This window comes from Trifolium pratense, linkage group LG1 (assembly GCF_020283565.1).
Source record: "Trifolium pratense cultivar HEN17-A07 linkage group LG1, ARS_RC_1.1, whole genome shotgun sequence".
NCBI classification, from domain to species: Eukaryota; Viridiplantae; Streptophyta; class Magnoliopsida; order Fabales; family Fabaceae; genus Trifolium; species Trifolium pratense.
Window position 1 is genome coordinate 47,723,497 of NC_060059.1, and position 26,257 is coordinate 47,749,753.

A 26,257-nucleotide genomic window follows, 5' to 3' on the forward strand; every position below is an offset into this window, starting at 1 on the left:
TAATGGTATAACACATGTGAAATGGAAGAAAATTGTTGACATTCTCATATGGTTGTTGGAATGACTAATGCGATCCATTTGTGTTGTGTAGTAGAGGTATTGTAATTGAAAATATATCTGCACATAGATTGTGGGTTTATGTATATATGCTAGAGGTTGGTGAAAGGAAATAAGGATATATATTATATAATTATTCTTAAAGTAAATATGGCATTAAATAAGTAGATTTTCTTAAAAATAAATATGATACTTGAGTACATATTTTAAGAGAAAAAATAATGAAAAGGTCAAACTATATCAATTCTGAAAAAGAAAATGTTTGAAAATATTAAAAAGAAACCGAGACAAGTAAAAAAAAACACTTTAAAAAATATAGTCAAATTATTTTAAAATTTTCCTTTTAATAATAGCTAGTCAAAGTAAAAGTATTCAAACTAGTAAATATATGAAATCATTAATATCCAATTTTAAAAAAGAAAATATAAAAATGTCTTAAAAGAGATAACATTTTTTTGTGACAAATAGAGCAACCTACATGGAGAGCAACTCTTTGATTTATAAACAAAGTTGACATCTTGGGCATAACTCAGTTGGTTGGGACCGGAGTTCGAACCCTGATACTTCTACTTATTCATCTTTAAAAGTGAAATTCTAGACACTATGGTACTAGAACAAAAAAAAATAGAAAAAAAGAGATTACATTTTTTCATAAGTGATCAGTTGTTTTTTCAGATCAATGGTATAAAAGTTTAACTTCGTAATATAAAAAAACATATTTCAAGTTCCCTTGCTGAAAATAATTGAATAATAGTCAATAGCGACACTTAATTAATAATAATTTCTTTCATTTTTTAGTATGAAAATGAGATAAAATATTATTAATTAAAATGACACTAATAACTGTTTTATAAATATTTATTTTAAATTTGAAATATAATGTTTATTAATATCACAAATTTCAACTCATATAACAGTGAGCTGACCCCGTGAATAAAAGAGTGCACGAGACATTCCAATAATAATCTTATTAAAGTATATATTGATAATAACTGCCAAAAAAAAAGTATATATTGATAATGTATAATACAAACACATCAAAATATTGAAAATATCTTGAGTAAAACGAAATAATTTTTTATTTATCAAAAATTAGGTAAGGGAACAATATTAGTAAAACGAAATTAGGACAATGTTTTGGATGTAGTTTACATTTACATAATAGTAAGACAAAATATTAAATAAAACAGTATTAGCGTAATGTTTTAAGACAAAAATATTAACATATCTGTCTAATGCATATACACATAATTAATTAGAGGGTATAATTAGAAGTAATATTGTGTCTTCTAAGTCAGTGAATGTGATTTTTAGGAGGATTGATTTTGCCATCCAAAAAAATTTAACGGCACAGCTTGTTGCACGCCTACCTTCTATCCATGTGTAATTATCTTGGATAAATATATAAGTAAATGCGAATAATTAGAAGTAAAATAATAATTTTATATTGGAAAATGCAAATGACATTCATTTTATAGTGTATTCCACGTCTCTCCAATAAAACAGTGAACAAGAAACAATGCAATAACTTTGTCAAAAAAAAGAAACAACGCAATAACAGTTTTTTTGTATTGTCATTACTTTGTCACAAAAAAAAAAAAAACATTGACAAAGTGTGTTTTGTTAAGTTTCTCTTCACCACAAGAGTGACATTCTCCACCTTATGGGACACCTTTGATGAAAGCTTCCCTTCCTTCTGTGAAAATCGATTTCTGCATGCCTAAATGCACAAACAGACTCTATCATTCACTGTCCATTGAATTTTTACAACATTCCGAACATTCTGTCCTCACTACTTTAACATTTAACATTCACTGTCCATTGGAGCTTTTAGAAGATCTGAATTGACACACTCTGAGTAGGGATCCCTGAGAAATGAAAGAACAATATTAGCAAGATGTGAAACGTATTTTTACTAAGGTATAAATGAGCAAGTATACATTGTTCCCCAACATAAACAAAACTCAGAATGGAAGAACCAAAATAACTGATGATAGTACTTATTAATTTCAGCAGTTCACTTTCTATAATTGTTACTTTAACATTCTTCTGCCATATTATCAATCCATCGGCTATAAATAACGGTCTTCGGTTTAATAAATTGTTCTTATAATAGATTTATATGAATAAATCGAACTAGAAACAACTAGACTATAGATAAATTCCATAAACATTAGTTCTTACTTCTTGCCATACCAACTTGAGGGACCACCCGTGAAATTCTTTGAGCCTTCATCCTTCTTGTTAATTTGTACTTGTCCTGATGATGTGGCGTCACATTCCATAAAATTTGCTTCATCTTTCGGCTTCAGTTGGTCTAGATGACTATTATCTTTACCACCACCTGATTGGTTTTGTTTCCCCCGTAATCTGGCAGTGGTTCCACATACATCTACGGAAACAGATGAAGAACGGCGTTTAATCTTCTGCAGTGCCCTTTCATTGTTGTGCTTTTCAACCTACATCAATTCAGACAACAAAAGAAATTAACAAATGATATACATTCCATGCAAAATTTATATGGCAATTGAGACAGATCGCTTGTCATATGGCATCTAGAAAAAACAATATATTAAAGCAACACTTCAATGCAATGAAAAGCAAGTAGAGGGCAACTCATATACTATATAGTTCCTCCTGTAACTATAACTAAACAACCAGAGAACTTACAAGCAGAATCTTAAATAATGTACTTGTTTTAATATTTTGTACCAGCAGGGCTTAGCACCTATAACACAAAATGTGAGCTGATATTAACTAAATGTATTATTCGTCCCACCAGCTAGCCGCCAGCTCAATCGGTGAGATGAGAGACACCGAAGGAGGACTAACTCAGGTCAAGAGTTAAAACCTTGAAAAGTAACATAACCTAATAACATTTTCCTATAAAAATAAATAAATAAATAAATGTATCATTCACTTCATAAGCATTAAAAATAAATAGACAACTCACTGCATCTTTTATCTTGGCTGTAATATCACCGGCTTTAACATGAGCAAGTTTTAAGCAATGCATGATAATATGTTGAAAGATTCCTTGCTCCCCAGGCTTTTGAATGGCGCAAACATCGCCATTTGCATTAAGTGTTGCAGTCATACGTCCAGTCATTACAGCCTCTTCATGGTATGTCGGATCCAAGACCTAAAGATCGTCATATATAATCAGAGGACCATTACCTCATTATGTACCAAAATCAAGAAAAGTGTGCATTAGAGAGATCTTTACCACAAGATTTTCATTACTGAAAAATCCAAAGGTGACAGCAACTGGAAGATGATGTAAAATCAAAGGGAGTGGCTCGCGCACCTGGAATGCATATTAACTTAATTATAACTAACAGAAGTTACATGGGCGAAAGGAAACAGTGTTAAACTGAAGAAGCTAACCTCAGGTGGATGCACTACCACTTGTTGACCATCCTCTCCCCCCAACGAACATTCAGGCCTTCTGAATGTCAACAGAGAAGCCAATGCAGCAATATTTGCAGCATCAACAAGATTCCTGTTCACAATTAAAACATAATAATAGTTAGCATTGTCCTATTTAGATAAACAACTTAATTGAGCCCTTAAAGCATAAGTGCTTACGCATAAGCTATTTCTCTAATAAAAGATAAAATAAATTCAAACTATTTTCATATAAGCTATAAACCTTTTTCATAAATTACTATGGAGCTTATGTTATGGATATAAGTTAATAACAACTTATGGACATGTCATAAATTGTTTTCATAAGCTCTCTCAAACGGTCTTACAAGTGCTTATACCAGTAACTAAGCTCAAATTAGCCAATCCAAACAGACTGTTAGTTGTAGATATGCAAAATTAACAGGTTGGGCAAGAAAGAAGAAGAGAACAAAAGCAAAGCTGAAATCTGATTCTAACTCACCCTGCATTGTCCAGTATATGGATATCAATGCGAATGGCCCAGACAAGCTTGGCAGAAAGAATGCAAAGTGATTCAGTGTCAATGGCTCTGCTTTCACGTAGACCACGGTCTATAATGCGTCCTAATTCAACAGCAGATTCTCCAGGACGGCCAGGCTCAAATGAAGGATCAGCCATGGGAGAGAATTCAGTGAAGATGGAAAGTGTGCCTTCATTAGGCCTATCTTTGTAAGGCTGCACAAGTTGAGCACTCACAAAACTCATCACACGTGTCTCACCCAATTGGACCTCGGCAGAACCATCATCCTTCCCAAATTTAATGCTCAACTTGCGATACTCCAACGGGCCACGACCATCCACTCGAAGCTCTGATAGTAGAGCGTTTTCAATGAATTGTTTTTCATTAACTGTTAATTGCACACAATTTGCTAATCTCTGTTCCATGCCTCTACTTTAAGTACTTAACAAAAAGAAAAAGGTTGATGATAACCAAGTAAGAATGCACTTAAAAAAAAGGTAGACATGAAAGAAGCAAATGGAGATCGATGTGGCTAAACAATAATCAAATTTGTACTTCGAGAGACACAAATATTGTTTATATAATGATTTAAATTTGGTACCTGTGAAATCAGCAACCTTGACAAAATTCCAGGAGTAGACCGATGATTTAAAAAATAAACAAAAGTCAATCTGCTAAACAACATAAACAAGTATATATTTCAGATGAATATTAAATATTAATAGATATGACTACAAAAAGAAAATAGAAAAAAATAATCAAACAACAAAGAGATGGTAAAATAACTATTAGCTTTTTGAAAGGTTATAAAACTATGTATCACTTTCCAAAAATATATTTTCCATGCTTTGATTGTATGCTGCATTTTCTTTCTTGATGGTCGGTTATGGTATGATTACCAAATTTCATAATACTAATAGCTTCCAGTTTAAACAAGAAATAAAGTTCATTAATGCATATTTGTTCTCTAAATCCTTCTAAGTGTATGTTTGGAGGGAAAGTCTAACCTAGGCACAAACACAACACCTCAATGTTAGGCACACTCACATAAAAAATTAAAGAGAAATAAATAAATTGATATTGATTGATTTGACTATTATATTTTCCTTTTAATTTATTAGATTCATGTGTGTGTGCCTAAATAAATTTGATTTGTGATTGTGCCCATACAAGAATGCCTCAGGTTTGGAACTGTGGCAGAAATTTCATTCTCACATCCCGAGACATTTTTGCCATGAAAACAACTAAGCTACAAATGTAACTTTACTACGACGCACACTCGGTGAGCTTCCACCATAAACAAACAAGCACTAAACAGAACAAATATTTCAGAGACTTGTCATGAGCAACTGAAGTCAACAAAGAATAAAATTGAACATATCTTAACCTATTGATTCTATTCACAATCTAAATTCCGGCGACGAGGTATATGACTCCATCACATGTAACATGTAGTTATATTCAATCACTTTGTCTTCTTAAACTATTACTCCCTCCGGTCCTTTTTATAAGGAACACTTTGAAAAAATTACACATACCCAGAAAGCACATTTTACATAGTTATTTTCATTTAATACTGTTATAAATTTAAATTTATTCCATGTATAACCTTATTTAATTACTCTTAAACATTTAAAACATTTGAAAATTGGTCAAAGTTTCTTATAAAAAGAACCAATTTTTTTCCCAAAACGTTTCTTATAAAAAGGACCGGAGGGAGTATTGGTGTCTATGTGTCAGTCTCGTGTCCATTGTCTATGTTAGTAATTCACGATCTAGGCAAAAATCAAACAACATTGCATGCATAGTAAAGTCAGAAGCATTTTTCTACCCTAATACTTTTTTACCAAACCCCTAATTCTATTTTATTTATTTTTTGGTCCAATAGTTTAATGTCCCTAGTAGTAACCAACTGAGCTCTAAGGAGTAAGGACAAAACCCTAATTCTATACTTGAAAGTTGAAAGTAAGTAAATGAAGTAACACTCCCAATTATTGTATCCATAACTGATTTTATCATTGTTGTGATTTATAAGAAACGGAATAGTGTGAATGGAAAGAAAGTACCTGAAGCTGAGGCTATAGATGGTATCTTCCTCTGCGTGGGATTGTTCTTCTAAGAGAGAGAGAGAGAGAGAGAGAGAGGGAGGAAGCAAGTGAACACACGTCGCGCGCAAAACTGTTTGCTTCGAAAGGGCAAAGACTGTGTTAAGCAATGTGCATCTGTACCGCTACTACTGGCGGACGAGGAGTAACTCCGGCGGCGTTTCCAGGTAGCCGAGTTCAGTGTTGCGACCCCCAAGTCCAACTTACAAAACAATGGTGAAAGCGGCAGCGGCTGGTTTTTTTTTGTTTTGTTTTTGTTGACGGAGCTGCTAATTGTTTGAATTTTTTTCATTTTACTGAATGAATAGTGGGTCTATTGGGCCTTTGATTAGAATTGCATCCTATTTTTATTTGAATATTTCTCTTCCCCACTCACATGTTTCTCCCATACCCCCTCCCCCAAATTTCCCATTTTACCCTTAATTTGATTCGGAAAACGTTTTCCGAAGCACATAAAACTTAGGATTCTATTTTCCATTTGCCACATTTTGGAAAATGTTTTACCAAGTAACCCTTTATACACACTATTTTTTAACCAATGTACGTTCACTTCTTCATCACTCAATTTCAACAATAACAAAAAAGCTTGCATTATTTTGGGGGTTTTAGGGTCTACAATCAACATTGGAGCATTGACAAAGGTTTTCTACATTTATTTCGGGTGAAATATAAGGTAATATATTTTTCCAACTTATTCTTTTGTGCATTCTAGTTTCAAACTCTATAACCTGTACTGGTTTACTTCGGAAAACATTTTCTAAGGTGACTTTGTATCCTGTGTTCCGAAGTTATCTAGAATGTTCAAAACTTGCATAATTGTGCAGATCTGTGTTTTATTGACTTATTTTATTGTTTAATTGTAGCTATAGGTGATGAATCAAAATTGTCCGATGAATTGAAACCTAATGTAACGTGGACAAAGAAGACATATTATGTTGGGTTTACTTTTTGACTAATGAAAAAGAGGACAATTTTACTTGAGTGCTACAAAAGTGTTGTAGTCTTTTGAGGAGTAATGACATCACACTAACTTGAATCCTTTTAAAAAAAGTCAAGCTCCACTGTTTTCTTCATTAAGGACCCTAGTCCTTCTGCTACTAATAAAAACAAAAAAGGAACGAGTGGATCTCCTTGTTTAAGTCCCTTGTGAATGTCAAATTGATCCGCTAGGCAACCATTAACAAGCACCAATAGACTCCCTAAAGACACAAGCTTTCATCCAACTCTCTCATTTATCATCAAATCAAAATCTCTGCAACATATAATCCAAAAAGCTCCAACTTATCGAGTTGTAAGCTTTTTCATAGTCAATTTTGAAGATTAGACACTTTTTTGTTCGCTTCATCCAATCCACTCGTTCATTCACCACTAAACCCCTATCAACAAGAAGTTTTCCCTAATGAAAGCGGATTTATTCTTAAAGATTAGACAATTCATTACCGAACTAAGTCGCTTTGTCAACACCTTAGGCAACAACTTATAGATACTTCCTAGGAGGGAAATCGGTCAAAATTCTTCCAAAGTATGACGAATCAACACCTTAGGAATAAGAGCAATAAAATAGGAAGTAAACGCTTTAGGTAATCTTGCATTGTCATGAAAATCCCTTAGAAACTCCACAATGTCACCGCTAATTACATCCCACGAGGATTTGATAAAAGCAAAGTTGAAGCTATCTAGACTCAGACACTTGTTCTATCTGATTCATTCACCACACACTTAACCTCCTCTTCTAATAAGCTTTTCACAAGGTTATCCCTTCGTACTTATGTGAGTATCGGAAATTCCACCCCATCCAGTTGTGGCTCCCTCCAACCACCCTTCGCAACATAATGACTTATAGAGAACCTTACAATCTCTTTATCTAGTTTTTTTTTTTTTTAACACAAATCTCATTTTATTCGATTGTTTAGTTTCTTTTTGGACTCCAACTCTTCTTTATTACAAAAAAAAAACTTATAAATTAACTCAAAAACTTAATTTATTTTCATAGGCTTATTTATTGTATTCAATTTTAAGTTTGTTTTTATTTATCTTTTTATGGATCAACCAAGAGACGGCCATGATTGAACACATTCACCCATGAACACGATCAAAGTGATGAAGAGACAGCAGGTAAATTAATTATTATTAAAGCAATTTTACTAACACAAACAAAAAAGCATAAAAAATAAAAATAAAAATGAACAGTATCATCCTTGTTTTCTGGGGTTCCTTTTGAGTTGAACCGAGAAAGGAAAGGAAGAGAAAGAGGTGGTAGTGTAAATGGGCACCACCACCATGTGGCTATGTTACTTCCCAAATTGCTTTTTCACACACCCCTCTGGCAGTATCAAGTGCATGTTCTTCTCTCCGACGCAACACCAAACTACTACCTCTCTCCCTCTCAGTTCCCCTACTCATTTCCATCTCCTCGCTTCCCAATCCAACAACACCACAACCACAACCACACGGTACGGTTGGTTAACCTTCTCATTCTTCTTCTTCTTCGTTACTGTAACAAACTAACTAACTAACTAGTGATATTGTTTTTTTGAACAAACTAGTGATATTGTTGAGTGATTTTTAATTCCGAATTTGAATTATTTCAGGAGAAGTCGAAGGCTGAAAACCGATGACGAGATCTGTTCCGACATTCGTCAATTTCTCGCCGATGCTGGACTCCCTAGCGACCACATTCCCTCTACTAAGGACCTTTTACAACACGGAAGGTCATTTTATTTTTCCAATTTTATTTATTTATGGTAAATAATAGAGATGAAATTTCAATTCTGAACTGTTATTATTTGAGAAAAAATGAAGAATCTGAGCCCTGAGTTTACAATTGCGTCTCAACTATATGTAGTAGTGAGTAGCGACTGGAGGAGACTATGCAATGCAACTGAATTGAGTTTGTTACAGATTTTAATTACAATATTTCTGAACACTGGCTAAGCTTTAACTAAATCTGGAAAACAAAACTGAAACTATGCAAGCTACTGCAACTAATACAATGCTAAAAAAGATATAGGGTTAAATACGTTTTTAGTCACGGTAGTTAATAGTTATCTTATCTTGAATTTTGTTTAGTCTTTCTACCCACTTTTAAGCCTCTACAAATTACAAACTTGCATGATATTAGTCACTCTTTAGGTTTCTTAGTTTTTGATAAATTTAACAAAATAACGACACTATTTGTTGGCTGAGCATCTCTAAAGTCTAAACTTCGATGATTTGTTTGTCAGTAATCAATCTTTAATTGTTCATAGTAACAATAATATTTTTCCTTTTAAATTACACAATATTATTAAAGTATGATGTTAAATGACATTTTTCCTTTTAGGGAGTCCAATTGCTGAATTTCAAACTGGACAATTCATTATTATTGTTTTATTTGTTTTTTGCAAATCATCTCGAGTAGGGGGTTATGTGTATTTGAGGACTACTTTTTAATTATCTCAACTATTTAACCCTTGTGTTTATAGGAATGACCTAGCAAACATTGTCAGACGGAGAGGTCATAAAAAGATTCAGGACCTTCTCACAAGCTCATTATATGGCGACATTGATTCTTTAAACACAGAAAAAAGTTCAGATGAAATACTTGATGCTGCAAACGATAGTCAGGATCAATTATCAGGTCAACAATTTTTTTTCCTTCTTTCTTAATGGGCTATTTTTTCTGTATTATTCACAATCATGACTGATGACTAAACTCAATACAATTTAAAGGTCAGAATGAGATGGTTGACGGCTCAGTCGATGATGTCATTTCAACAAGTGAAGTTCTTCAGGGTGACAGTTTTAGTAGTATGTATGCTGACTCAACTCTGAGTTTAGATGAATGCACTTCCATCCTTGTAGAATCTGTGGAGGATGGCTTAGGTGAACTCAAAGATCATTTTGAAGAAGTCAATAACGTGGCAGAAGGGGATTTCCGCCCGACAGAAGTGACCACTGTGGATAAGGATTTCAGTAGTTCAATGCCAACAGAAATTTCTGGTGAATCACCATTTGAGTCAACATTGTCTGGAAATTCGGAGCGTGAAGACACTTTAATGGCAAAAGTGGTTGGAGATATAACCTTTCCAATGGAAGTTCCTTCCATGGAAAACCATTCCATTACTTCATTTAATGATCCTGATCTTGAGACTGGAAACAAAGAGTTCGATCATTTGGAACCATCAATTGATTTGTCCGTGGAGCAAAAGGACCGGGGTGCATTTGAAGGTGTAGATGACTACAATAACACTGTTACAGAAGATGTTCCCTCAACCTCTGAATTTTCAGAGAACCAAACTGTTTCGATTATTCGATCTGCAGACATCAGTGATATACATCTTGACACTTTCTCCAACTTATCTTTGGAGAAAAGGGTTGCAAATTTTATTCAGAATGGAGATTTAGATCCAGTCGAAGGTAAGTCTAATACGTAGTTTGATGTCGTTGTGATGAATGCCTACAATAACCATGTCTTTGACAACACGAGCTTGTGATTTGAGTTTCAGCATATATATTGAGTAAAAAGAAAAGTAGAAAAAGAAGCTGTGTTCTTTTTTTATTACTTGCCAGGACATATTTGTTTTTGTGATTACCTTATTTCTCTATTAGTAAATTTTATAATACTATGCAATTATGCAAGTGACTAAAGAAATAGATATCTATCTACCTTGCTTCAACTCTAATTTTCAATTTAGTGCCGGGTTACATTGCCTAGATTACGAACATTTTAAAATTGAAAGAATCATTGGCAACAACTTCCTGGGCTTTAGTCAAAGTCATTGTAATGGATCGATTAAGTAAGGAAGTTAAAAATCATTTCTCTCTTCAGTATACATTTTATGGACATTTTCCTTCTTTTATTTTTGGACAATGCATACATAAACCTAGTTGTTTAATTCTTAGAACATATCTCTCGCATTTAAAACGGAGATGATTCTTAGAAAAGTAAACTGTCTATTGAATCAGAACCTATTGTTGATATGCCACTAGGTACCCATTCTCCTAAAGAGAATAATGTCATGGCACATAATGGGAACTCACCGACTTCCAATCAAGTTGTTCCATCTGGAAAATTAGACCAGCCTCTTTGGTAAGTGTTTTGCATTATATATGGAATCGTCAACTACCATTGTTGGATGTTTGAATCTGAACTGAGATCCCCTTTCTTAACCTGTATTCGAATTATATACAGGGATGATCACATGCCACATGAGGATCCAAAAACTCATTTTGACAAGGATTTGGATGCAGAGGTCACTATAAATTCTATCCTGACTAATAGCATTTTGAGATTTAAATATTTGCTTTTTTACTTAATCTCATTATGCAGGCTCCAACTGTACAAAATGAAAGTGAGATAAATCATCTCAAGTTCGCGCTGGTAGTAATTATGAAGTTTCTATTGTAATTTAGATATTTATCAATTATTGGCTAATTTTTGTTTAGAATAGTTATAGTTATGAATATAACTTGTTATCATACTTTTTTTTTTTCCTTTTTCTCTTCCTTTTGCAATGCTATTTGGTGCATAGTACCAGAAGGAGTTGGAGCTGTCTCAGCTGAAGGAACAGATTGAGAAGGAAAAGGTAGATGATCAATTATTGAAGAACTATTTTTTTCGATGACTGCTGTTTGATTTTACTCTCTTTTCAATGGAGGGGAAAAATGTTCCAAAAATAAATCATGACACGACATCTTAATTCCTAATGTGTATATATGATGTTTTCTTTCATGAGAGAACTTTGTAAAGGGTCTCTACCTTCTGTTATGACTGATGGAAGCACTTGAACCTCCTAAAATTTATGCCATACCTGCAACCCATTTTTAACCTGGATGATTATAGATCAACATGTGTAACAGGCAGGTTATTAAAATTTGAAACTAGATGGGTAATCGCTCGGTCTTCTAAAGGATATGTGACTCACAATTTTAAACACTCTGATCGTAAGAAATTGCATATGATTGTTTGAAGTTTGTATGAATTTGTTGTCTGGTCTTAGTGTTGGGATGTATACTATCGCGTTGAACTTAATTTATTGTACTAGGGTTTCAGAAATTAAGTGTACTTGTCAAGCCAAATATGTGTCCCAAATCTAATAACTTTATACATATTATGTTTTTTAGTGTTGTGCTAACAAGGTCTGAGCTTGCTAAAGAAAATTGCTAAAAAAATTAGCAAAGAAAAAAGAGAATGATAACATGTTATGCCAATAATTGTGCTAATATAGTTGTGAATCTTATATTAGCACTTGAATGTTAAAAAATTGTTTCTTACGGATCTATTGTACAGAAGAAGGGATTTTTCTTTCTTTTTTTTTTTTTTTTATGAAAGATATCATGTTAAGCCTCTCTCCCATCCCTCTTTGTAATGTTTGAGAGCTATTTCATAAAACTTGCTTACCCACATGTTTTTGCTTTCAGCATGCTTTGTCTCTCTTGCAAATCAAGGCAGAGGAAGAAATCAGCAAAGCCAGAAAACTATTATCTGAAAAAGATGCAGAGTTGCACGAGGCTGAGGAAAGTCTTTCTGGACTCAAGGAGGTATTGCATTTGTGTTTTTGTGGACTTTTTTTTAGTCCACTAATGTATTCGGAGGATCTTGCATTATCTTGTCCTAGTGGTTAGCTTCTTCTTGTTTTTTTTTCTCAAGCAGTTTTGGATAGGAATAATTTATTAAATTGAAGACTAAACTAAATAAATTTCTACATACATTTGAACTATACACATAAAGGATGCACGAGAAGGCAACTTTTTTGTAGGCTAATTCTGGCAGTTATTATTAGGAGTTAGAACTAAGTAAGGTTTAGCTGATTATATGTGTACTATTGTGAACCTATTTTATCATTGGACTGATTTACATGTGACAATCAAATTCGTATTTTCATTATGAAAATCTAGAATTCAAACTTTAATCAATTTATTTGGCCATTATCTTCAATAACTGCATTGTGATAGAAGTATGCATTTTCACACAAAAGAGTTATTGGTTCTAATGATCCTTTATATGGTGTATTTGGTAATCAATTAGTGAAATTATACATTCCCTTTCCAAAATGATCAAAATATTATAAAAAAGTTGTGATTAAAATCTGCAGAGCTACTACTGATTAGCAATGTGTTTCTTATATTTCCAGGTTCTTATTGAGTTCTGTGGCGATGCCGATATTGTGGAGGTGGCTGGTAGCTTCAATGGCTGGCATCACCCAATAAAGATGGATCCTCAATCATTAACTAGTGCTGTTGACCATGGTGGATCAAGGTTCTAAATATTTTAACGACCTACGATACTTGCATTTGTTTTGAGTTTTCAAATTCAATTGAAATTTTAACTAGTAACTATTGGCTGATTAATTTTTCCCATCATACTGTTCTTGTTGATTATGTTTTGCTGTTTGATCTTATAAAAAGAAAGTTTAAAGTAATTCTTTTTATTATCTGGCATTTAAGGCTGACAGTATCATTGCAATGATTTGATATTTGGATAAGCTAATACCATATGGGATAGAGCGTCAGACTCGTTGCACACCTTCCTAAACTAACAACACTCAGATTATTAAGAATTAACCGGTCTTATTAATAATATTGATGTTGGAAAATATCTAGTTTCCTAGTTTGTTATTTCTAGGAGATTCTAAGCTTATCTATTATTTTCTTTTATGTTTGTACTCTTCCTATTTAAACCAGCCTTAAGCTGAGGAATAACACACAACAGTATTCACTTATTATTTTCTACATGGTATCGAGATCTCCCGATTTTGGGGGTCTCGCTTCCGCAAAACCCTAGCCGCCGTCGTGTTTACAATCCGACCACGACAATTGATTTTGTGCGGCACTGTTCACCTGTGGTACTGTTCATACGGCACTGTTCATCTGGTGGTATTGTTCATACGACACTGTTCACCGACGTCACTGTTCACGCGCACTGTTCACGGAATTACTGTTCGCGCGAACTGTTCACCGGCGTTACTTTTTTCTTTGCTGCTTCCGGTACTACTTGGCTAAGATTATTAATTATGACGCTTTTTTATTCTCGACGACGATCATCCACTTTCAAATACCGTCGTGAATGCAAATATTGTCATCGTTTGGGACATACTATTTTTCAATGTTGGAAATTACATGGTCTTCCGCGACCTTCAAATCGGAAGAACAAAGGTGGAGGTGAGGGTCATACATTCCAAGCCAGTAATTCTGATCAAGAGCAACAATCTTCTTCAATTCAGCTTTCATTCACGATGGAACAACTAGACAGACTGTACAAAATTCTTGAATCTAACACTCTTTCTGGCTCTGTTGCCCCAAAAGGTACTTATGCCCTTTTTAGTGTCAGTCCCAGTCGTGCTTGGATAGTAGATTCTGGTGCAAGTGATCACATGACAGGTGATTCTACTCTGTTTTCTTCTTATAGTCCATGTGCAGGTAACCATAAAATAAAAATTGCGGATAGATCCTTTTCAGCCATTGCGGGTAAAGGTTCGGTTGTGTTGTTTCCAAGTCTAACCCTTAAAGATGTTCTTCATGTCCCAAATCTATCTTGTAGTCTCATGTCTGTCAGTAAATTAGCCCAAGATAGAAATTGTCAAACTAATTTTTTCCGTACTCATTGTGTTTTTCAGGATTTGAACTCGGGGAAGATGATTGGTAGTGCTAAGGAGAGTGGAGGACTCTACTACTTCGACATTGAACCTGAATCACAACTACCTTCCAAACCAATAAGTTCATGCTTTGAATCTTTTTTAGTTCTGAATAATAATAATGATGATGTTATGTTATGGCATTCACGATTAGGTCATCCTAGTTTTCTTTATTTAAAACACTTATTTCCTGAGTTATTTCGTAATAAGGATTTGTCTTTGTTTAAATGTGAAGCATGTGAATTTGCAAAACATCATCGTTCTCATTTTCCATTACAGCCCTACAAACCATCAAAACCTTTTTCTGTTATTCATAGTGATGTTTGGGGCCCTAACCGAACGAGTACACTTTCTCATAAAAAATGGTTTATCACATTTATAGATGATCACTCAAGAGTTTGTTGGGTGTACTTGTTAAAGGGGAAATCTGACGTTTGTCAGGCCGTAAAAGATTTTGTTAAAATGGTGCAAAATCAATTTCAAACAAATATTCAAGTATTTAGAAGTGATAACGGCAAAGAATATTTTAACACAATGTTGAGTGATTTTTTTCGTGAAAATGGAATTGTGCATCAAAGTTCATGTCCTAACACTCCCCAACAAAATGGAGTTGCAGAAAGGAAAAATAGGCACTTGTTGGAGGTGGCTAGAGCTTTACTTTTCGCAAGTAAAGTACCAAATTATTTGTGGGGTGAAGCAGTTTTAACTGCTGCATACTTAATTAACAGAGTGCCCTCCAAAGTTCTTAATTTTCAAACTCCAATTCATATTTTCAAAGAATGTTTTCCTAATGATCGTGTTTCAAATGATTTGACCTTAAAAATCTTTGGTTGCACTGCATTTGTTCATGAACATAAGAATATTAGCAAACTCGAACCGCGTGCTATAAAATGTGTTTTTGTTGGGTATTCTCCAACCCAGAAGGGATATAAATGTTTTGATCCAAAAAACCAGAAAATGTTTGTCACCATGGATGTTACATTCTTTGAAAACAAACCTTTTTTTGACACGCATCTTCAGGGGGGGAATTTAAATGAAGATTCGTTTCAAACTGAGGACATGAGTTTTTTTAATAATTTATCTTTGCCGGTATCACAAAGTTCTAAGACTTATACTTCTGCACCAACAAAAAATGGTCATGATTCTTTATCTAATCCTACTCCTGTTATGAGTAGTGAACTTGGTGAATCCGAGCCTAAATTTTCTCATGAAGAAAACAATGAGAATCTTGAAAACGATGATAATGGTGATCTAATTGAAATGCCACAAAATAATGAGTCATATAAAGATAATAGGTTTGAAGCAGGAAACAAGACTTGGAAAGGAAAGGTTTTTGTGAGAAAGAATCACAAAGAAAGTGATGAGTCCACATCTCAACACTGTCATGAATCTGAACCGGGGGATGATCAACTTCCTAAAAAAAGAAAAGGTAAGTCTATCTCTGTTTCTGAGAGTCGTATTTTGTATCCTGATATCGATGATCCTGTGGCTGTTAGAAAACCTGTTAGATCTTGCACTAAATACCCATTGTCCAATTTTATATCATATTCAAATTTGTCTTCGTCTTTTTCTGCCTTCACCTCAAAATTGTCTAGTGTAGAGATTCCAAAAAATGTACAGGTTGCTCTAGAAGTTCCAAAGTGGAGGGAAGCTGTACTTGAGGAGATGAAAGCTCTTGAAAAGAACAAAACCTGGAGTGTTATGACACTACCGGATGGCAAGAAGACGGTTGGATGCAAATGGGTGTTTACTGTGAAGTATAATTCAGATGGGTCAATCGAAAGGTACAAGGCTCGATTGGTGGCTAAGGGTTTTACTCAAACCTATGGTATAGACTACTCGGAGACTTTTGCTCCTGTTGCAAAATTGAACACTGTCAGAATTCTCTTGTCTCTTGCTGCTAACTTAGATTGGCCCCTACATCAGTTGGATGTTAAGAATGCTTTTCTCAATGGTGATTTAGAAGAAGAAGTATATATGGACATTCCTCCTGGCTTTGAAGACAAGTTTGGATCAAATGTATGCAAACTAAATAAGTCTTTGTATGGATTAAAGCAGTCTCCTAGAGCTTGGTTTGAAAAATTCACTTATTCCATGAAGAAACAAGGGTACATTCAAGGACAAGCTGACCACACCTTGTTCACAAAGTTCTCACAAGATGGAAAAATTGCTGTCCTAATTGTTTATGTTGATGATATCGTCCTTACTGGAGATGATATAGTTGAAATGGCAAGAGTAAAAGAGAAATTAGCATTAGACTTTGAAATCAAGGACCTGGGATCCATGAGATATTTTCTTGGTATGGAGGTTGCTCGATCAAAAGATGGTATTGTAGTTTCCCAACAAAAATACATTCTAGATTTATTGAAAGAAACAGGAATGAGTGGATGTCGACCAGCAGATACTCCCATGGATCCTAATGCAAAACTTTGGGAAGAAGGTAGTGTTCCTGTTGATACTGGAAGGTACCAGAGATTGGTTGAGAAACTGATTTATTTGTCACACACTAGACCTGACATTGCTTTCTCGGTTAGTTTAGTAAGTCAGTTTATGCATTCTCCTTTTGAAGAACATCTTGAGGCAGTCTATAGGATACTGCGATATTTGAAAGCAAATCCTGGAAAGGGATTATTTTTTAAGAAGACTAGTGAAAGGAATGTGTCTATCTTTACCGATGCTGATTGGGCAGGTTCGATTACTGATAGAAGATCAACCTCTGGATATTGTGCCTATGTTTGGGGTAATCTTGTGACATGGAGGAGCAAGAAACAAGGAGTTGTAGCAAGAAGTAGTGCAGAAGCTGAGTTTAGAGCTATGACTCAAGGTATATGTGAAGGATTATGGATCCACAGAGTCCTAGAAGAGCTTAAGATGAAAATTGAGCTTCCATTGAAATTATACTCTGACAGTAAAGCCGCTATTAGCATAGCTCATAACCCAGTTCAACATGACAGAACCAAGCATATTGAGATCGATCGACATTTCATAAAAGAGAAGTTAGATGCCGGAATCATATGTCTACCTTTTGTAACTTCGAGTCAGCAAACTGCATATATCTTAACCAAAAGTTTGGCAAGACCCACCTTTGAGCATTTGATCGGCAAGTTGGGCATGACAGATATCTATGCACCAACTTGAGGGGGGGTGTTGGAAAATATTTAGTTTCCTAGTTTGTTATTTCTAGGAGATTCTAAGCTTATCTATTATTTCCTTTTATGTTTGTACTCTTCCTATTTAAACCAGCCTTAAGCTGAGGAATAACACACAACAGTATTCACTTATTATTTTCTACAATTGATATCTGCTGTTTGTTGTGATAATATCCAGGAAATCAAGATTTTGGTCAGTGGAGCTGTGGCTTTATCCTGGTGTATACGAGGTGTGTGCATCTTCCACTAATGTTTATGCTATTGACATCTGCCATGTTCCCAAATGGGTATAATTAATTGAATTTACTTCTGGATATAATTGCAGTTTGAAAAAAACATTGACTACTTAACTACTTGTTTGTTGTAGATAAAATTTGTTGTTGATGGCCACTGGAGAACAGATCCGCAAAGGGAGTCGGTAACAAGGGGTCACATATGTAACAACATTTTAAGAGTAGATAGATGATGCATTATGGTTCAGGTCATAACTTCTAGATGTACATAACAAGGTAAGATGATAGTTTCCATCTCGACTCTTAACCATCAATTTAAATAAATGTTTGGAATCAATGTGAGTTTGACGAAATCACTATGAAATTCTGATTTTTTGTTGATGCTCCGAAGTGTATCTTTTAGCAAAATCACCGTGATTTTGCCAAATCCACCGTCACTTCAAACATGCACTAATGTCCCCCAAATATATTCCAAAAGTAACAGAATCAAACTAAGGATCTTAAGTTCTTAATTGATAGACATGCATTTAAATCAGTTAGGGCTTATAGGGACTTTTGTTATTGTCAATGCAATCTTGTAAATTTTTAAACCTAATAAATTGAAATTGTGCTTGACATAACCTAATATTATTGCGAACTGTTGTAGGGTACATATCAATTGAAGATAATGGTTTGCTGTGAACTTCCAAATTATCAATTTTGACAGCAATATGGACATAGGGCGACACAACTCACAAGCATGCAAGAAAGAGCAGCATTTGGATTGAGATTAGTGTTTGATGTCCCGACATCTTCCAAATATGTGCAAGGATTAGTTTGTAGTTAGGAGAAAATAAACCATTAGTCCCTGGGCTAACCGCGAGGGATTTAGATAGTTTTAGTAAGAGGTCATAGGTTTTAACTTTTAATGTCCAAGCCATCACTATATCTATTAGGGAAAACTAGTTGCTTCATTAGTATTCATCTCTTCTTCCGTCATTTTTGGTGGTTCATTTTCAAAGTGGCTCACATGAACCATGATACAAATTCATTTCGCTGAGCACTGTAAATTTAAGATGCAATGTAGTATATGATGGATGGTAGAGTAACTATGTTTTCATGTTTTCAAGTTAAAAATACAAATATGATTATGAGTATTTAGTGCAAACTTTACTATATTTGAACAAGTCAAATTTAAGGTTGGGTGGACTCGCTTAAAAATTAAATATTGTCAAGAAAGATGTGTATATAACAATGTACTCTGTGTAAAAATGTAAAATAATTGCATGCAAGTTAAATCTCATAAATATAGGGATAATCAACAAAAAGAGGATCTAGGATAAGAAAAATACTTGGGTGGTAACAGCAATTTAGACACATAAAAATACATATTAGTCCATTATTTTTTAATTAATTTTTCTTTCTACTTTTTTAAAGTGCACCTGTCTCCATATGGTGTCCACCAAAACTTATCAATAGTAACTTTAAAATAAATGTATTGTAGTAACTCACACGGTAATCAAGAACATATGATGGTATTTTCGTAAAAATGTTTTAGAAGATACTAGTACGTTCCAAAATTATAAGGGTATTTTTGTAAGTTTGGTGGCCTAAATAGCAGGTTTCTGCTAGCAATGTGAAAAAGCCCAGGAATATAATATAGACCCAACCCAATAAAAGAAGAGAGGAGCGTGTTGAAACCACGTGGAAAAGTAACTCAATAAGTCGTGTCTGTTTCTTCACCTTTCCACTCTCATCTTACTATTAACAATAACTTTTCAATTTCCATCACAAATCACAACAACAGAGCTTCTCGTTCATTCTAATTTGTGTTGTTGTTGTTGTTCCCCCTCATTCCATTCCTTACTCAATGACAATGCTAACTGCTACTTCCATTGCCATGAATCTCCGTCCTCTATCACAATCTTCTCCAATTCCATTTCATAATTCGCGCCAAATCTCTTCTCGATCCGCGCAGCTTCGTTTCAACCTCAAATGTGACGCCACAAAGGAAGACTCACCGGAATCATCCCTAGAATCGAGAACAACAAACACTGAAACGATCTTACACTCTTTCTCTCCGTTGCCATTGCTTTACACCGCCGCTCTCATTCCCGGAGGTACTTTACTTTACATTACAATTTTCCATCCTAATTAATCCTCCAATTAATCATAATTAGCTAATTAATTGAAAATTTTAAAATAGTAATATTGAATTAAACTAAACTAAACAGATGGAGCTGTGAGATCTGTGTTTGCTCCTTTCGTTGAGATAGTGAAGTCGTTGAATTTGCCTGATTGGCTTGTACATTGGGGTCACCCTGCCAACATGGTTAGTACAAATTCCGTTACAGAGATAAATAAATTGAGTTAGTTAGTTAGTTAGTTAGTTAATGATTTGTTTGAACTTGCACTTGCAGGCAGTTGTGCTTTTTGCTATGGGTGGTTATGGTACCTACCTGGGTTTCCGCATACGTTACTCTGATGACGTGGTACACTTCTATTTATTATGCCATTTTTAAAAATTAATTTACTAATTACTATATTAATTTTATGTTCAATTATTACTAGGGCCCATTGTTAGATCTCCGTAGCACAGACATGTGTCGGACACGAAACCATATAATTACATTTAATTATGTCATTTTCATATGTCGGTATATGTGAGTGTGTGTCTAGTGTCCTTGTCTGGATGCTTCATAGCTAAAAATTTCATAAACAAAAGTAAGTAACTTCATTTGTGAGTGAGAAATGCTTGTTGTAACATTGTATTGTTCTCTCCTAGTAGTCTTTTAGGATTTATTTATTGTCTTTTTTATAAATAAAAGTTCAAATCTATTGAGAAATTGCTTTTAGTTAGAGATTTAATTGGATTGGATTTGAATACAGGACCAAACTGATTAACTATATGGTAAAATAATTAAATTTGTAGGAGGAAAAGGCTAAGGCCAAGGACTTGCATCCCAAGCTTTTAGCTGGTATGTTTTTCTTTTTTGCTCTAGGAGCTACTGGTGGAGTAACATCTCTACTCACATCAGACAAACCCATTTTTGACAGGTATAAATTCAGCAGCTTCTTTTTGACCCTGAAGATTATTAGTTGTTAATTTAATTCTAACTTTCCTATCACATAATTCATTTACTCATTCTCAATAGTAAAATCAATAGTCTTCATATCATCTTGTTTGCATGCAGTCCTCACGCTGTTACTGGCGTTATTGGCCTTGCTTTGTTGACAATACAGACTATATTACCTTCACTGTTTGAGGTAACAGGCATTTCCAATGAGCTAGCTAGTTTTGATTTCATTTACTCCTCTTCAATTTGTTGTGTTTTGAATAATGTTAGATACACATAATATAGGTACTCATTTTTCATCCATTCTTCGCACCATCAACACTGAAACTTGTTTTTCAATTCGTAATGATCGAGTTCCTTCATAAATTAATAAATTCGAACGTGTCTTAAGAGTGTACTTGTGCAAATAATTACACAGTCACAGTATTGTTTTGCTGTTAACAATATCAAGAAGCTACTGAACTAAAGTAACCAGTATAGCAGCTAAGAATGAGTTAAAAGCATTACATTGTTGATTTGTTTGTTATCCACTTATTCCTTTTCATTGAATTTGTTACCATTTTACACCTCTCACTTTCAGTTACCTGAATGATATGCAGGGAAGTCCTGGATTAAGGAATGTTCATGGAATCTTGGGTAGTGGTATCATGACACTTTTTCTCATTCATGCTGCCCTTGGACTTCAGTTAGGCCTCAGTACCTAATTCCACTTTTCCATTGAATCGTACTAGTTATAACAACGTTATTTATTTTAGTTATATTGTATATTCTTTCCTGTACCGGTTCTTCAAACTTCAATTGAGAATTTTGATTACAAGCATGATATATTATCTTCTCTCATTTTGTTTAAAATAATTCAGTTTGGTTGATGATTCACACTATTCGTGGCAAAATGGCCATAACTTTACTACAAGCTTTTTCAAATGGAAAAAAGAGTGATAACTTTTTTTTTTTATTTTTTATTTTTTATTTTGAACGGCAAAATATTATTAATAATAACCGGTCTCCGCACAAGACGAATAGAGGCTGGAATAAACGGAAATACAAAATAAAGACGCTGTATATAGGCGGAACACCAAAGAGTGAGAACTTAAGAGTTTACTATAAGGCGCCGTACATTGGTTTAAAGAAGCCACGGTTTTGGAGTCTTATGAAGCTACATAAAGTCTGTGACCGGGCTAGACCACATCAGAATCAGCTTCAACATCAGCATCAATGAGCTAGGAAGGGAAAATTTGTATAGTCTGTCTATGAGCACAGACACAGTCCTCAATTAATTAAAAGAAAATAGGTAAATTATAAGAAAATTTGTATAGTCTATCTATGCCATTGTAGGAGGTTGATAAGTTGCGAAAGCAATTCCACTGTTGCGGTGTTGTCTTGCTTAATTGGCGTTGGAGTGGCGCTGGATATTCCATAGGGAATGATGGAGGAGTCAAGATCTCCATTGTAGCCTCAAGCTCTATCATCGGAGATGGAATAAAAAACGATTAAAACGTTGAAAAAAAAGGTTCAGAAAGATTTAGGGAAGTAATGTTTCCACATATGACACCACTGCTCTAAACGGAATAAAACTAGATGACTTTGACAATGAGGCTCAAAACAGCTACAGTGGCGCTAGACTTTTTGTTGTATAACGGTTTACCGACTTTATAAAAAAACAGAAAAACGAATTTTCAAAATTGGCAACGAAACAAATTATTGGCTGAGTCGCGTACTAGGTCGCTTTCTTTAAGACGTTTCGCGGAACTACTCGAAGAAGTGCACTGTAGTATATCAATCGCGAAGTCCCCAGGATAAAACAGCCGTTTTCAAAGGAAATACCGATAAACTACTGCACTGTAGTATCGGCCAGAATAACACCAAGTATGGTCGAAAAGTTCGAACCACTCTAATTGATATGCGAATATCAATTCTACGGTTTACAACCGTTCAAAATATGAAACAACAAAATAATTTTCGAAGAAGGAAAAATAAGAGAAGGAAAGAAGCAGTTTTTTCAGAATGCAGAGAAAAGGAAGTGATTTAAAACTGAAGAAAGTGAAGTGTATTTATAGGCAAGTAGGGAGCTGAAATCAGAGGATTTTTAGGAGCTGAGATAACTCAGTCAAAATTCCAAACGTGGCAAAAAAATAGGACACGCAGGCACACATATTATTTGACCGTTTAACAGATACAAATCTGTTCAGACTTGGTCTTAGCACATTTAACATGTGCGAATTAAGGGACACACTAAAAGAAATTTAAATTTCAAAAATTTCTTTTTCTTAGTATTAATAATATATCACCCAAGCCCAAGCCCGGCCCGAACCGAGCCGAGCCGGCCGGTCGGACGGCGGCGCGCGCGCGTGTGATATTCGACATTGTGTGTGGTCTCCCTTTCTTACAAAAGTGGGTACCCCAAGGGCACACCCTTGGATTGCCACCTTGTGGTATATAAACACTACCAAGTGGTGTGATTTTTTCAATGTGGGACTCAAAGAGCCTTTTTTCAATTCACACTACACATGGTTCTAACAAATGTGTTTACTTCAATACCAAGTTTCCTCTTATTCCTTCATCATGTTCCAACAATCCCCCACTTGAATTTAAAAAAGTTGTTTCAGTCATAACGTTAAACGTTTCAGTAAGATTGTGCATAAGCGAAGGTGAGCTAAGTCTTGGAACCTTCACGTAGCCAGTAAGAGCCTGATTAAGCAAGAGTGACGTTTAGTCTTGGAACTCTATCTCAGATTTTCCTCAAACCAGCACACAACCTTTCTTAAGGTGTTTTCTAAGGCCCGTGCATTAATGGCCCTGCACGTCTATCCCAGTTTCATGAATGCTCTAGGAATTCGCCCCGAAATTCCAGAGAAACCGGCCTCAGTTCCACATTCATATAGGTGATTCTATCAAGAGTACTCCTGATGTACTCCACTCCTATAGAGTATAGATTTCATTAAGAGTTTTGCTAACTCAACCTTTCTCATTTCAGGATTCATGCTTCTCAATTTGCATGTTCATCTCATATTACTCACAACTTGTTGTTTACCCATTGGAACCTAATTCTTGGGATCTCCAGTCTTTTAGGTTGGGTTACCATCATAAGTAATTCACTTCATAGGCATTAGTCCCATCTTGACAGATGTATTTTGGACTTTCTCTCTAGCCAGTCCTTTCGTCAAAGGATCTGCTAGGTTATCATTAGTGCGTACATGATCCACTCTCACAGCACCTGTAGTGATGAGCTCTCTCACTGTGCTGTGCTTCCTTCTAATTTGACGTCTTTTACCGTTATAAAAACGATTCTCAATTTTAGCGATAGCTGCAGTACTATCACAATGGATCAAGACAGCAGGCATAGGTTTTTCCCATAAGGGAATCTCAGATAACAAGCATCTCAACCAGCTTGCTTCTTCACTAGCAGTTGCTAGTGCTATCATTTCAGATTCCATAGTGGACTGTGCCAAAATGGTCTGTTTCTTAGACTTCCATGATACAGCTCCACCGGCTATACTAAATATAAAGCCACTAGTTGCTTTGGAATCATCTGACAAGGTGTTCCAATCAGCATCACTGTACCCTTCAAGTACAGCTGGAAATCTCTGATAGTGTAATCCGAGATTCATGGTCCTTTTCAGGTATCTCATGACTCTCTCAATAGCGTGCCAATGCTCATTACTGGGTCTGCTGGTAAACCTACACAAGAGTCCCACGACATAGGCGATGTCGGGTCTAGTACAATCAGTGGCATACCTAAGACTACCAATGATGCTCGCGTATTCTGTTTGTCTTACGCTATCACCAGTGTTCTTAAACAGTTTTACACTGGGATCATAAGGTGTGCAGGCAGGTTTACAGTTAAAGTAACCGTATTTCTTTAGGATCTTTTCCACATAATGTGATTGATCTAGGGATATCCCCTTCTCAGACCTAGTGATTTTTATTCCAAGAATCACACTAGCTTCTCCGAGGTCTTTCATATCAAAGTTGTTACTCAACAGTGATTTCACATTATTTACGGCAGAAAGGTTTGAGCCAAATATCAACATGTCATCTACATAGAGACATATTATAGTGCAAATGTTGCCATCACATTTATAGTAAATGCATTTGTCACTCTCATTGAGTCTGAACCCATTCAATATCATTAAGTTATCAAACTTTTCATGCCATTGTTTCGGAGCTTGTTTAAGACCATACAGAGATTTATCTAACTTGCAGACCTTAGTTTCTTGTCCATGTATAACAAACCCTTCGGGTTGTTCCATATAGATTTCTTCTTCTAAGTCACCATTTAAAAAAGCAGTTTTAACGTCCATTTGGTGTACAATTAAGTTATAAATAGCTGCTATTGAAATAAGTACTCGAATGGACGTTATTCTAGTGACAGGTGAAAATGTGTCGAAGAAATCTATATTTTCTCTTTGTCTAAAACCTTTGGCTACAAGGCGAGCCTTGTATTTTTCAACCGTGCCGTCGGGTTTTAGTTTCTTTTTCAAAATCCATTTGCAACCAATTGGTTTGCAACCGGGAGGTAAGTCTACTAAGTGCCATGTTTTGTTAGATTCTAGAGAATCCATCTCATCATTAATAGCTTCTTGCCAAAGATCTGCATCCATCGATGACAAGGCTTCTTGAAGATTTGCTGGATCTTCATTCAATGTAAAGGTCGCATAGTCTGGACCATAGTCTTTAGCAACTCTTACACGTTTGCTTCTACGAAGTTCATTTTCTACTTCGTCATTGCTATCATCATTTGGTATCACTGGTAAGTGACTCGACTCAGGAATATTATCCTGTTCAGTGCCCCCACTATTTCTTGATTTAAAGGGAAATTTATTTTCATAGAAATCTGCATCATTAGATTCTATGATCACTTTTTCATTTAGGTCGTAAAACCTATATGCTTTACTGTTTGCTGCGTAACCAATGAATACACATTCATAGGCTCTACTAGCGAGTTTAACTCGCTTCGGGTCCGGTTTACGGACATAGGCTAGACATCCCCAAGTTCTCAAATAAGACAAGTTTGATTGTCTTTTCTTCAATATTTCATAAGCAGATTCGCTTCTTTTAGATTTGGGAATTCTATTCAAAACAAAGCAGACAGTCAAAATTATTTCCCCCCACCAATGTTTAGCGGCACCGGAATT

At 35.0% G+C, this 26,257-nt stretch overlaps 3 protein-coding genes across 10 annotated transcripts; 2 read left to right on the top strand and 1 right to left on the bottom strand.

Moving 5' to 3' along the window:
- Positions 1-1,479: 1,479 nt before the first annotated feature.
- Positions 1,480-6,351, bottom strand: LOC123902299 (exosome complex component RRP45A-like). Of its 6 annotated transcripts, none has more exons than XM_045951991.1 (8): positions 6,031-6,351; positions 4,566-4,635; positions 3,947-4,405; positions 3,445-3,559; positions 3,284-3,364; positions 3,011-3,199; positions 2,254-2,516; positions 1,480-1,925 (listed from the first exon to the last, which is right to left on the bottom strand). In XM_045951991.1, exons 3-8 carry the CDS (start codon positions 4,387-4,389, stop codon positions 1,862-1,864), a joined length of 1,155 nt encoding a protein of 384 aa, XP_045807947.1. In that variant the 5' UTR covers positions 4,390-4,405; positions 4,566-4,635; positions 6,031-6,351; the 3' UTR covers positions 1,480-1,861. The 6 variants fall into 6 exon arrangements, with proteins under 6 accessions (XP_045807947.1, XP_045807946.1, XP_045807942.1 ...); XM_045951990.1 differs by having other exon boundaries at positions 2,242-2,516; positions 3,947-4,396; positions 6,031-6,350; XM_045951986.1 differs by having other exon boundaries at positions 2,242-2,516; positions 6,031-6,350.
- A 1,786-nt stretch (positions 6,352-8,137) lies between these two features.
- On the top strand, positions 8,138-19,169 carry LOC123921028 (protein PTST homolog 3, chloroplastic). Of its 3 annotated transcripts, none has more exons than XM_045973410.1 (13): positions 8,138-8,522; positions 8,661-8,780; positions 9,534-9,688; positions 9,781-10,467; positions 11,041-11,140; positions 11,243-11,303; positions 11,381-11,431; positions 11,583-11,636; positions 12,472-12,591; positions 13,185-13,309; positions 18,012-18,063; positions 18,201-18,342; positions 18,713-19,169. In XM_045973410.1, exons 1-12 carry the CDS (start codon positions 8,335-8,337, stop codon positions 18,297-18,299), a joined length of 1,812 nt encoding a protein of 603 aa, XP_045829366.1. In that variant the 5' UTR covers positions 8,138-8,334; the 3' UTR covers positions 18,300-18,342; positions 18,713-19,169. The 3 variants fall into 3 exon arrangements, with proteins under 3 accessions (XP_045829366.1, XP_045829376.1, XP_045829384.1); XM_045973420.1 differs by having other exon boundaries at positions 8,265-8,522; positions 11,589-11,636; XM_045973428.1 differs by lacking the exon at positions 8,138-8,522 and having other exon boundaries at positions 9,786-10,467.
- A 621-nt stretch (positions 19,170-19,790) lies between these two features.
- On the top strand, positions 19,791-21,942 carry LOC123922911. Its single transcript, XM_045975574.1, has 6 exons — positions 19,791-20,165; positions 20,280-20,377; positions 20,466-20,537; positions 20,978-21,102; positions 21,240-21,312; positions 21,722-21,942. The coding sequence occupies exons 1-6, from the start codon at positions 19,916-19,918 to the stop codon at positions 21,824-21,826; spliced, it is 723 nt and encodes a 240-aa protein (XP_045831530.1). The 5' UTR covers positions 19,791-19,915; the 3' UTR covers positions 21,827-21,942.
- Positions 21,943-26,257: the final 4,315 nt, after the last annotated feature.